The 12,105-nt window shown below is 44.0% G+C and overlaps 1 protein-coding gene and 1 non-coding gene across 3 annotated transcripts in view; one reads left to right on the forward strand and one right to left on the reverse strand.

Annotated features, from left to right (window-relative positions):
- Positions 1-324: 324 nt before the first annotated feature.
- LOC122737435 lies at positions 325-431 on the reverse strand. The gene has a single exon (XR_006354270.1). It is a non-coding gene; the product is annotated as a U6 spliceosomal RNA (small nuclear RNA).
- A 388-nt stretch (positions 432-819) lies between these two features.
- Positions 820-12,105, forward strand: part of TMEM259 (transmembrane protein 259) — a 63,466-nt gene continuing 52,180 nt past the window's right edge. For both annotated transcript variants that reach the window (XM_043985187.1, XM_043985195.1), the window contains exon 1: positions 820-1,373. In XM_043985187.1, coding sequence (XP_043841122.1) covers positions 1,092-1,373 — 282 coding nt within the window. In that variant the 5' untranslated portion in view covers positions 820-1,091. The remainder of the gene's footprint in view (positions 1,374-12,105) is intronic.

The raw sequence follows: 12,105 nt of genomic DNA on the forward strand, positions 1-12,105 counted from the left end.
TTGGTGAGGCAACTAGGGTGCAGTGACTTGCCCAGGGTGTCTGAGGCCGAATTTGAACTCCTGAATCCAGGGCCGGTGCTCTATCCACTGCACCACCTAGCTGCCCCCAGACAGGAATTCTTCATGGAAGCTTTGTAAGAGGAAGAGGTCCACTTGTTACAGGGACAGGCTGCTCCAATTCACATTCAGTTATCATAGGCTGACTTTTCCCGGCCTCAACTTCCTTATATATGAAACGAAGAATTTGGAATAGACCTCCAACTAGATTCTTTTTCAACTCTCGTATCCCACGCATTTGCCAGCTAACTCCGATGGTTGGAGGAGTAAAATATGGAACGCTTCACGAATTTGCGTGTCATCCTTGCGCAGGGGCCATGCTAATCTTCTCTGTATCGTTCCAATTTTAGTATATGTGCTGCCGAAGCGAGCACAAACCTAAAGGGCTAACTTGCAGAATTTAAAGCTGAATAGTTGATCTATTTTAAGCTTAGAGTGATTAAAATTGACCATTGTTTTTAGTCTTCTCAAAAAGAAGTCATCTTCAGAGTAAATACGCAAAGGAAAATTGCAAAGTGCAACTTTCCCACTTCATTTAGCGTTTCATTAAAAACACGCTTGCATTTGCATAATTTCGAGCCGAGGTTCACGCCGAGATGGCTCATGGGAGAGAGTATGCAAAGGAAGTTTTGGTTCGGCCCCGCCTGGGAGGCCGGGACGGGAGGGGAGGGCAGGGCAGGAGAGGGGAAGGGAGGAGGGCTTGAGGGGAGGGGAAAAGTAGGAAGTGCGGAGGGGCCGACTGGAGGGCGGGGCCGTTCCTCCAGTGTCCCAGGATTCCCCGCGGGCGGAGCCGTCTCGTCAGCAGGGCCGCGGTCGCGGCAGCGGAGGCAGTGAATGGCGGCCTGTGGGCGCCTGTGAGGAGGCGGCGGTGCGGCCGGAGGAGGAGAAGCGGCGGCTGTCAGAGCGCGGAGTAGGGAGGAGGGCGAGGGCGAGCACCCGGCGGCAGCGCTGCAGCCCGGGAAGGGTCTAATGGCGGCCGGGTCGCCGCCTCCGGGAGCCCGGGCCTGTTAGTGCCTCGGCCGGCCCAGCGCAGGATGTCGGAGAACCCGCCGCCCCCGCCCGGCCCCGGGAACGCCCCAGGCAGCGGCCCGGCCAACTCGGCCGGCGGGGCCGGGCCCGGGGGGGCGGCGGCCGGAGGCGGTGGGGCCGGGACCCCCCGCGGGGCGCGCACCCCCAACCTCAACCCCAACCCTAACCCGCTCATCAACGTGCGCGACCGCCTCTTCCACGCGCTCTTCTTCAAGATGGCCGTGACCTACTCGCGCCTCTTCCCGCCTGCCTTCCGCCGCGTCTTCGAGTTCTTCGTGCTGCTCAAGGTGAGCCCGAGGGCCGCAGCACCGCACCCCCCAACCCGGGCCACTCCAACCCCCCCCTGCCCCGCCCCGTAGGAATCAGCTCCCGCCCCCAAGTCTCCAACACCCCCACCCCCACCCCCCAGCCTTGGAGAGCTCAGCCCCCACCCCTCTGGAATCCCGACCCCCTTGTACAGAGCCTTCCCTGGAGTGCTTGGCCCCCATCCCTCAGACTCGCATTCCGCCCCCAAGTCTCTAACCAACCCCTGCCCTGGAGGGCTTAGCCGCCCCCCCCCCCCACTGGCATCCTGCCCCCTTTGTACAGAGCCTTCCCTGGAGGGCTCAGCCCCCATCTCTCTGACAAATATCCTGCCCCCCCCCCCAAGCCTCTTAACATTCCCCCCCTTGCCCTGGAAGGTTTAGCTCCCACCCCCTCTGACATCCTATATCCAGTCTTTAATGCCTTCATCCCATGCCTTCTGCAGACCCTGCCCTTGAGGGCTTTACTTCACATTGATCTGACATCTTGCCCCCAAAAGAGTCCTCCATCCCCTTTCTCCCTCCCTCTCTGTCTGTCTCTCCCTCTCTGTCTGTCTGTCTGTCTTTCTTTCTCCCTCCCCCTCTCCTCCCCCAAAAGAATCTGGGCCCTCAATCTTAATCTGAGATTGCAGTGTGGTAAACTGGGAGGAACTACTGAGGGAGCTGGGGGATCTGAATCCAAAGGCAGGTTCTTCACCTTAAGAGCTGTGTGACTATGGACACGTCACTTGAACACCTTCAGGACTTGGTTTCTCGGCTTTACTGTGATGGAGGTTAGGCCAGGCCCTACCGGCCTCTTTCAGACTGTGAGCCCATACCACTGTCCTGCCCCTGAGGCAGCTACTGTGCCAGGCTGGGGATACAAAGAAACCCCAAAATTGGGACCCTGTGTTCGTGGGAGAGAAAACATGCAGGCCACCCTACAGCTCTAAAATATTCTCCACCTTCATTGTCTGGCGTGTCTCCCTATTCCTACCCCTTTCTGGACCCTCTACCCTTTTGTCCCCTCCCCTCAGTCTGGGAGATCTGAATTCAAATCCCATCTCAGCCTCTTTAGAGTTGTGAGCTAGACTTCAGCTCTAACCTCTTTGGGATTTGTTTTCCTTTTCTGTATTTTTGAGAAGTTTTGATCCTGCTGTGATGTCTTTCCTCCATTCTCTCCTGCGCCCTAGGTCTTTAACCCCACAGTCCTCCAACCTCCCCACTTCTGGTCTAAGGGCTGGCAGTCAACAAGCATTTTTATTCATTTTTAATCTTACTATTTTTAATAAAATAATCAATCATTTTAATCTTACTATTTTCCCTGCAGGGGCAGCTAGGTGGCGCAGTGGATAGATTGTTGGGCCTGGAGTCAGGAAGATGAGGCTTCCTGAGTTCAAATCCAGTCTCAGACACTTAATAACTGTGTGACCCTGAGCAGGTCACTTAACCCTGTTTGCCTCAATTTCTTCATCTATAAAAATGAGCTGGAGAAGGAAGTGGCAAACTATCCCTGTATTGTTGCCAAGAAAACCCCAAACGGGGTCATGAAGAGTCAGACATTACTGGGGCGTGGAGAAGACTGATTTTCTCTGCACTGTGCTAAATGCTAATGATAAAGGCAAATAAAAAATATTTTATAGAAACATACATTCTTATTGGGGCGGTAGGTACATATATACACACATACACATGATAGATGAAGACAATTTGAAAGGGTCATGTTACAGTGGGTTTTCCCAAGATTGAGATCTCCTAAAGGACTTGAGGCCAATCCCAAATTTTATAGATGAGGCTCAGAGATGGGGAGTGAGATGGGCAGAGTCACAAAGGGAGCAGATAGTTGAACTGGAGTTCTCTTGACTGCCAGTCCAATACTTTACTGCTCCATAGATGCTCTTTCCAAGCCTTGTGCCCAAGGTCTTTAACACTGAAACCCCCTTCTACACTCCCATACCACAGAGCAGATGATAATCTCTAGACCCTTGAATTTCTGTAGGATTTAGAGAGGTTCTCTCCTGAGCCTTTACAGCCATCCCAAGATCTTTATCTCTTTCCCCTCTCCCTACAAACACAGCTGGCCCTCCTCAATGTCCCCCGTCCTGAGTCCTGCCACCCAATCTTCTGGGAGCCTATGCAAGAGTTTCCTGCCCCTAAGATCTTTGCTCCTTCACTTAATAGTGTTCTGACCTCAGAGTCTTAAGCTCCCTCCCCACCCTAGAAGAATTTAGGGTGTTAGCTCAGAGGTCGTCTAGTCCAGCTTCCTTCATTTTTGAAATGAGGAAACTATAGCAGAGTTTTGAATCCAGAAATCTGTTGTCTTTCCACTACACTTTGGTTGCTTCCTTCTGGGGCCCCACCCCCTAAAGACTTAAGCATGCGGCACTATCCCAGAATATTCATTGACACTGAACAATCCCCAAATCTTCAACCCTTCTGCCTTTCCTGGGGATTCTACCTGTAAGATCTTCACCTCTTATCTATTTCAGGCCCTGCCCCAAAAGTCCCTTCTGATGTTCTATCTCAAAAGTTATTACCCTCTAGCCCCCTCAGGAAGTCATGGAAACAGTGGGTTTTCTTAGGATTTAGAGCTGAAAGGTTATTCTGGAGGAACTGAAGCCCAAAGAGGGAAAGTTACAGGCCACACAGGGAGTGTCAGAATCAGCAGTGGTGACCTCAGCCTCCTGACTGCAGGGTACCATGGTGCCATCCCTTCTAGGGCCCCAACCCAAAAGCAGAGTAGGCTCCTAGAAGGAAAAAATGAAAAGACTTCTGGGTGTGACTCCCACTTCAGACACCTACAAATTCAGAACAAAGCCAGTTGCTTTGCTTCTTTGTGTTTCAGTTGCCTCATTTGTCGTCAGCTTCTGAGGTGTCTACTAACTATAAATCCATAATTCTTCACTGCCATGCCAAGATAGTTATTCCTCTGCACTCAAGCAGTTCAACCCATATTCCCCTAACCCATTTCCTGGAGTCCTGCACCCATGGTCTTTATCCTTAACCTCTTGCCCTTTCCAAACCTGGTCTTTACCATTTTCTCTTCAGCTTGCCCCAAGGCCTCTTTGTCATTTAGCAGATGATGGTATTAGACCAGTGTTCTCTATGAACTTTAAAAAAACCCGAACATATGTGTATATCTGTATGCCTGTACATGAATATATGCACACACATATAACAGTATATACAGTGTAATAAGTATATGCATATATAAGCCAATATAATTGGTTTCCTTTGTAATTCTAGGCATTTTACACATTTAAAAATATTCTTGGAAAGGGCCCATAGGCTTCACCAGACTGTCAGAGGGCCTATGGAGACAGTTGGATTTCATAGGATTTAGAGAGGCCATCTAATCCAATCCCCTCATTTTATAAATGAGGAAACTGAGTCCCAGAGAGGGGAATTAACTTGACCAAGGTCACCCGGGTAGTAAGTAGCAGAAGCTTGGAGTTAAGTTGAAACCAGGCCTTCTGCCTATAAAACTAGTGTTCTGTTTGCTACATCCAGCTACCCGCTTTAGCCCCCATCCCCAAAGTCTTCACCACCAGCCCAAGGTTTGCAATGTTCCCCATTCCCTAAGGTTTTGACCTCCAGTTTTCTGGGTCAGGAATGTTATAGGGCAAGTGGCAGTATGGAAACAATTGAATCTTCAGAGCATTTAGAGCTGGGAGAGACCTTAGAGTTCACCTTGTCCAGTCCTTACACAAGAAGAAGCCATGGCCCAGAGAGGTTATGTTACACGATGTCTCTCAGGTATTAAGTAGTTGAGTCAGCAGTTCAACCTGAGTCTCCTGATCTCAGCTGCATTGTTCTTTACACTCCAGCTGACTGCATCATAGTCCCCACCTCCTGTGCTTTCACCATCATGGCAGGAATGTTATTCACTCCTCTCAAACCCCTTCTGTAATCCTGCCTACAAGGTTTTTATTTCTATCTGTCCCCTCCCCTCTAGTGCTACACCACTAAAAAAGTCTTTGCCATTACCCTAAACTTTTCAACATTTCTCCCTTCCCCTTTCTTTTGTCTTCTTTTTTTAAATAATAAACATTTTTATTTATAGTTTTGGGTTCCAATTTTTATCCCTCCCTCCCCTCCGACCTCCCTGAGATGGCAAGCAATTAGATATGGATTATACATGTATGTGATTAAAAGGAAAAAATGAAAGAAAGTGAAAATAGCATGCTTCAGTCTGTTCCATCAATTCTTTCTTTGGAGATGGATAGTATATTTCATCAATAGCCCTTTGGGGTTGTCTTGGATCATTGTGTTTTTGAGAATAGTTAAGTCATTTATAGTTCTTCAACAAACAGTATTGCTATCTCTGTACAATGTTCTCTTGGACCCCTTCCCCTTTCGATTTCTGGCCTGCCCACATCCCATCCCTAAAGGCAACTTCACCTTTTGTACAATCACAGATATAGAGAAGTCATTTGTTCCATCTTCTCATATTCCCTCATTTAACAGAAATATTGAGACTCTGGAAGAGAGTTACTTTCCCAGTCATTTAAGTGTCCATATTTGAAAGCCAAGTCCACTAACTCCAAATTGAATTTGTTTTCCATTGGTCTCTACTGCTGTTTATTTCTTTCCAGGGCCAACTGTAATTCTCCCTCCTCTGCCTCCAAAGTCTTGAACCTGTTCCTTTCCTTCTAGGTTCCCAGCCCCAAGTTCTTCAACCTCTCTAATTTTCTCACACATTGTCTCCAAGATCTTCACCCACTCTTCCTAATCTCCTTTTGGAGACTCATGTCTCTTGGTGTGGCCTGTCTAAAAAGCATTTGCATACTACCCACTTGGATCACCCTTTTTAGGATCATCGTTCCTCAATCTTGCCTCACACATTCCCAGTCTCTCTCTTTTTTATTTTTGCTCACTTTTTAGTTTTGTCTCCCTCTTTCCTTCTCTAGGTTCAATCCCTGACATGGTCACACACATTGAACACCTGATTTCATTTGCCACCCTTGTTCTCCATTCTTCCCTATATTTTCTGTTTTCCTTTTGTCTGGATGGACCTTCCTAGAGATACCCTGTTTTCAGTGATCATTGGTTTAGAGGTGGGAGGAACTTAGATTAGTTCATCTCCTCTGATCACCTTACTTTTATTTAAGATAAGGAAAGTGAGTTTGAGAGAGTTGAAGTAATTTATCTAAGGTTGCACAGATATTAACTGACAGCTGAGATTCAGCCCCAGGTGTTCTGATGAAACCTCATCCAAGTCTTTAGATGAGGATTTTTTATTTCACTTATTAGGTTCTGGCAACTTCCCATAAACTTTTCCTGGCAGGACAATAGGTTTCAGATGACAAAACAATTTTGTAATTCATTTGGGTAACTATCATTTGTTGGTCTCTACTGAAAGAGGAAGGAATATGTGTGACCTAACAAGACTCTGGAGGTATCTTAAGGGATGGGACCAGGAGGTAAACAGAATTAAGTTGACCTGATTTATTTTACAAGCATGAACACTTTTTTTTTTTTTGCAGAACAATGGGGGTTAAGCAACTTGCTCAGGGTCACACAGCTAGTAAGTGTCAAGTGTCTGAGTCTAGATTTGAACTCAGGTACTCCTGAATCCAGGGCTGGTGCTTTATCCACTGTGCCACCTAGCTGCCTGCCCCCAACAAGCATGAACTCTTGAAATAGATAAAAGTTGATTTCTTAATTGTGTTCATGCTATGGCAATGACAAGTATGTGGAGTATGCATTGCTATAATGCAAAGCAAAGAGTGATTTTCATTTCTTATTAAGGAAGGAAGAACTTAGTTTCCTTAAGTAATATTGCATTCATTTAATAAACACTAGACATATACTTTGTTGGAGATGCAATGCTTAAATAAGACTTAGTTGCCATTATGGAGCACATGGTACAGGGATGACAAAAAACAGAACTATGGTACATTATGCATAATTATCTAAAGAGGTAAAAATGAAAGTTTGATGTTCTGTGAGGTCCCTGGGAAAGGTCATTATTAGTTGGAGGAGGTTTGAGTTAGGTTTGAAAGTTCAGTAGGTAAAATGGAGAGAAAGAAATATCTGGAAATGTTGCAAAAGAAGTGTTTAATATATGGGGTTTTTCAGGGGATAAAAATCCTTTGGGCGTTTAAAGAACCAGCTGAAAAATTGTTATAGAAACATCTACAATGCACAGGATAAGGCATTCCACCATGTTCCCTGGTCTCTGTTTTAATTGCCCTCATCTTAACAGAGTCAGCTTTGGCTAAGACAGAATTCCAGCATTGATAATTAATTGAAGATCGAGGGATATAGAATCTTGGAGCTGGAAGGGGCTCAGAGAAAGCTCATTGACTTCCTATAGGCTACATAGTTGGTGGCCCTTCTTTTTTTTTTTTTTTTGGTGAGGCAGTTGGGGTTAAGTCACTTGCCTAGGGTCACACAGCTAGTAGGTGTTAAGTGTCTGAGGCTGGATTTGAACTCAGGTCCTCCTGAATCCAGGGCCAGTGCTCTATCTACTGCGCCACCTAGCTGCCCCAATTGGTGGCCATTCTTAAGGTACAGTCTTTCAATGTATAAGTTACTTATTTCTGGATTCTTTATGTTTAAGCCAAAATTTAGCTGCCAATTTCAGTTGTTTGATATAAAGTTAGGAGATGGGTTTTAGTCCTGGTTCTGCCACTGTCATTTTGTGACCTTGAGGGAATCACTTCCTCTCTTTAGGCCTCAATCTCCTCCTTTGTCTAGAGGTCAGACTAGATAAGTAGTTGTACTGTATGACTTCTCAGGACTCTTCCAGTTCTAAATCTATGCTCATGATCCCAGAGGTGCTTTCCATTGCTGACATTCTGTGATTTCTCCCGGTTCAGTTTGTACTTGTTTTGTTAAAATATAGCAATAAGCTGAATCATCTCTGTATACTGTACTTGTGTCATGCACTGATGTTGACCAATTGGCCAGTGATTTCAGGGTAAGATAAACTTAACCTACTTCTCTCTTGTTCTACCTGTTCTAGATAAATTGGCAAGACTGCTGAAAGGGTGTACTTAAACTGAGTTTTAGGAAACCTGACTCTTAGTTCCTTGACACTAATTGACTGGGTGCAAGTTAGTTACTTTTTTTGTATGGGCCACAGAGTCATGAGATTATTGACTTTAGCCCTAGAGGGCTATCTTAGAAATCCTCTAGTGTGAATCAAACACTGTAATTTTCTAATTTACTCTCATTTTTCATCCATCACAACCCTAGTGGTCTCTCCTCAGAAAAATAGATAGGAAAAAACTGAGAACCAGAGAGCTTGTTACTTTCTTAAGAAAATTCATACAGATTGAAGTGGCAGAAATGGAGTCAAACCTAGTCTTTCGGGTTCCAAATGCTATCATCTGTAAATTGAAGGGATTAGTATTTAACAAGACTTCTCTCCCTAGCCCTAAAAATTATTAGCAGTGGCATTATTTATGTAAAAGAAAACCATTGAGTTCATTGTTCTGGCAGTAAGGAGTCATGAGTGTTTTATCTGAATAGGACTAGCTGTTGGGCACCCCTAGGGTGCAGTTGCCAAAGCCATTTATGCTCACTGTGAAGATGAGGTCCCTAGAAAAAACAGAAACCAGCTATGTTAAACATACTTCGGTGGCTGAAAGTCTGTTAAGTTGCACCCCCAATTCTCGGATTTGTGTCCATTGGAGGCCAGTTAGTGAAGTGTTTTACTCCTTCCTATTTGCCATAAAAATTGAAGGCACTGATGGCAACAAGGGAAAAGGAACTGAGTGACCATTTTAATGTTAATTTCTTTCTTTTTTTTGGTGAGGCAATTGGGGTCAAGTGACTTGCCCAGGGTCACACAGCTAGTAAGTGTTGTGTCTGAGGCTGAATTTGAACTCAGGTTCTCCTGACTCCAGGGCTGGTGCTCTATCCACTTCACCACCTAGCTGCCCCATGTTAATTTTTAAAAAACCAATTCTTTTATGACTTGGATCATGCAGCTAACTATAGCCACTTGCCAAGGTGCTCCAGACTTGTAGGTGTTAATAGCTCTGATTTGTCTGTAGTCCATTAGTATTGAACGATGATTTTATTCAGCTCTTCTCTTATTGAATTCTCATAACCACATTGTGAGGTGAGTAGTGCCAGTAGTGTTGTTCCCTGTTTTGTAAATGGTGAAACTGAAGCTCCCAGAAAGGTTAAGGTACATACTAAAGGTTACACAACCAGTGAGCAGCACAGCCAGGAATTGAAAGCTGAGCCAGGCACTCTACTGTGCCACCTAGATGTGCCCCCCCCCCAATTTGGCTTTTTTATAATTACCATTAATTAGACTTAATTATCATTCAAATACCACTTGTTCAGCCATTCTCCCAATTTGGTGGGCATCCCCTCAATTTCTGTTAGGAGGAGGGAGGTTTATTGGTCCTTTGAAATTGACTTATTTTACTGATCAGAATTCAGATGTCTTAAATCGTCTAGTTTAAGCTCCAGATTTTACAGTGTGTGAGGAGTGAGAAGAGTATGGATTTTGTAACGATTGGAATGACGCCACCTGCTGGAGACTTACTGTAGAAGAGTTCCGCACATGAAACGAAGGTCTTTGAGGGCAAGACCAGGAGTCTTTTCTTTGGTGTCAGGAAGTGACGCGGGCTAGTGGGAGGAGGAAGGAAGAGACAGGCACTCGGTCTCGCTCTCTTTCCTCAGGACGCTGGTGGAGAGGGGAGCTAGAAATGTGCTCTCCCTTTAATAGATAGGAATCTAGGCCTTTCTCTCTCTCTTTATCAAATTCTTATTCTCATTAATAAATGCTTAAAAGTCTAACTCTTGCTAAAGCTTATAATTTATTGGCGACCACTCATTAAATAGTTTAGACAGTTTAGCTAGAATTTTAGCCCTTAACAATTTGAAGTCAAGGGATCATACATTTAGAGCTAGAAGGGACTTTATAGACCAAGTCACCTTTTCTCTGTGCCTTAGTTAATTCATCTTAGGTATGAAAGGGTTGGACTAGATTACCTTAAGAGCATTCCCAAGTGGACAGTTTAGGTTGTGCAACAGATAAAGCACCAGCCCTGGATTCAGGAGGACCTGTGTTCAAATCCGGCCTCAGACACTTGACACTTACTAGCTGTATGACCCTGGGCAAGTCACTTAACCCCCATTGCCCTGCCCCCAAAAATTCATAAGAAAAGACCATTCCCAACTGAAAATCTTAACATCCTATGAAACTCTGATATATTGGCAGTTTTAATATTCTTTGAGTTGGTGAGATTGAGAACAGGAAGTATATTTTTATAAGCCTCTTGAAACGTTTATAGGATGCTGAGCTACATTGGTAACTTCTAGTCAGTTTGGAGGAAGTACAAATAGTCAAATACTAATACTTTGTCAAAACTCAGGGAGCAATTCAGTTACACTGTTTCATGTTGAGTTGTTCCAAGAATTCTATCCACACTTTACAATCTCTAAATGGGACGACTACCTGCAATTCTGCACAGAATTGTCTAGTAAATAGAGCAATTATTGAAGTTGTAAGTAACTCTTTTTGATTGACTTCCCCTGTCAAATCATACACAAATCTCCCCTTCAATAAATCAACAAACATTTGCTATGTGCCAGGAATTGTGCTAGGCACATACAAAGAGAGGCAAAAGATAGTCCATGCCCTCAAGGAGCTTATAGTTTAATGGAGAAGACAAAAGTGGAGGGAGAGGTGACTGATGGCTTATTCGAGAATTTGTTTTGGCAGCCTAAGTAGATATGCAATAAAAAATTTGTTTTTCAAAAAAATAAATAATTCTATCCACTTCTACTATTTTCTAGCTAGTTACAGTTTACTGTCTCCAGTGGTCAGTGTTTTGAGTTTTTTCCCTTGTTGGCTTGCCTTCTCTTCTTTTCATTCCTCTATTCCCAGTGACCAAGTTTTCTCTTTGAAAGCATTTTATTTCTGAGTCTAGAGTAGAGGCCCTGAGTAGAAGAAGTGTTGCTGTGGTGGTTATTGTCCCTGTGGGGCTGTTTGTTGTATGGTATTAAGAACCTGTTTTCTTTATGAGCTGACTAAACATTTTCTGTGTAATTGAAACCTGTTTCACATGAATTAGTCCTTTCTGGCTTCCTGGTCATAGCTATTCAGGCTCCATAAGAATTGAGAATTAAGCTGAGTCCGTGGTTAGGTTTCATTTAAAGTCTTTTATTTGTTTTTAAGTCCTAGATAACAGATTTTTTTTTGCAATAATTAAATCTTCTAATTTAAAAAAATAGTGTTTTATTTTCCCCAATTTTATGTAAGAGCAATTTTAGTATTAGTTCTTTAAAAATTTTGAGTTTCACATTCTTCTCTCTCTCTCTCCCTTCCCCCCATTGAGAAGGAAATCAATTTGATATAGGTTATACACATGCAGTCATGCAAAACATTTCCAGGTTAGTCATATTGTGAAGGAAAACATTGACCAAGAAAAAAACACAAGAAAAATTAAGTATGCTTTCATCTGCATTCCCATTCTATCAGTTCTCTCTCTGGTGGTAGTTCATCATAAGTCCTTCAGAATTGTCTTTTCTCACCCCTTTACTTTTTGTAGATAATCATCCCATCATATTCAACTCACACCCCTGTCCTCTATCTATGTATACTCCTTCTAACTACCTTAATAATGAGAAAGTTTTTAGGAGTTACAAGTATCATTTTCTTGTGTAGGAATGTAAACACTTTAACCTTTTTGAGTCCCTTATGATTTCTCTTTCCTTTTTACTTATTTATACTTTTCTTGAGTGTTGTATTTGAAAGTAAAATCTTTTG

This window comes from Dromiciops gliroides, chromosome 1 (genome assembly GCF_019393635.1).
Source record: "Dromiciops gliroides isolate mDroGli1 chromosome 1, mDroGli1.pri, whole genome shotgun sequence".
NCBI lineage: Eukaryota > Metazoa > Chordata > Mammalia > Microbiotheria > Microbiotheriidae > Dromiciops > Dromiciops gliroides.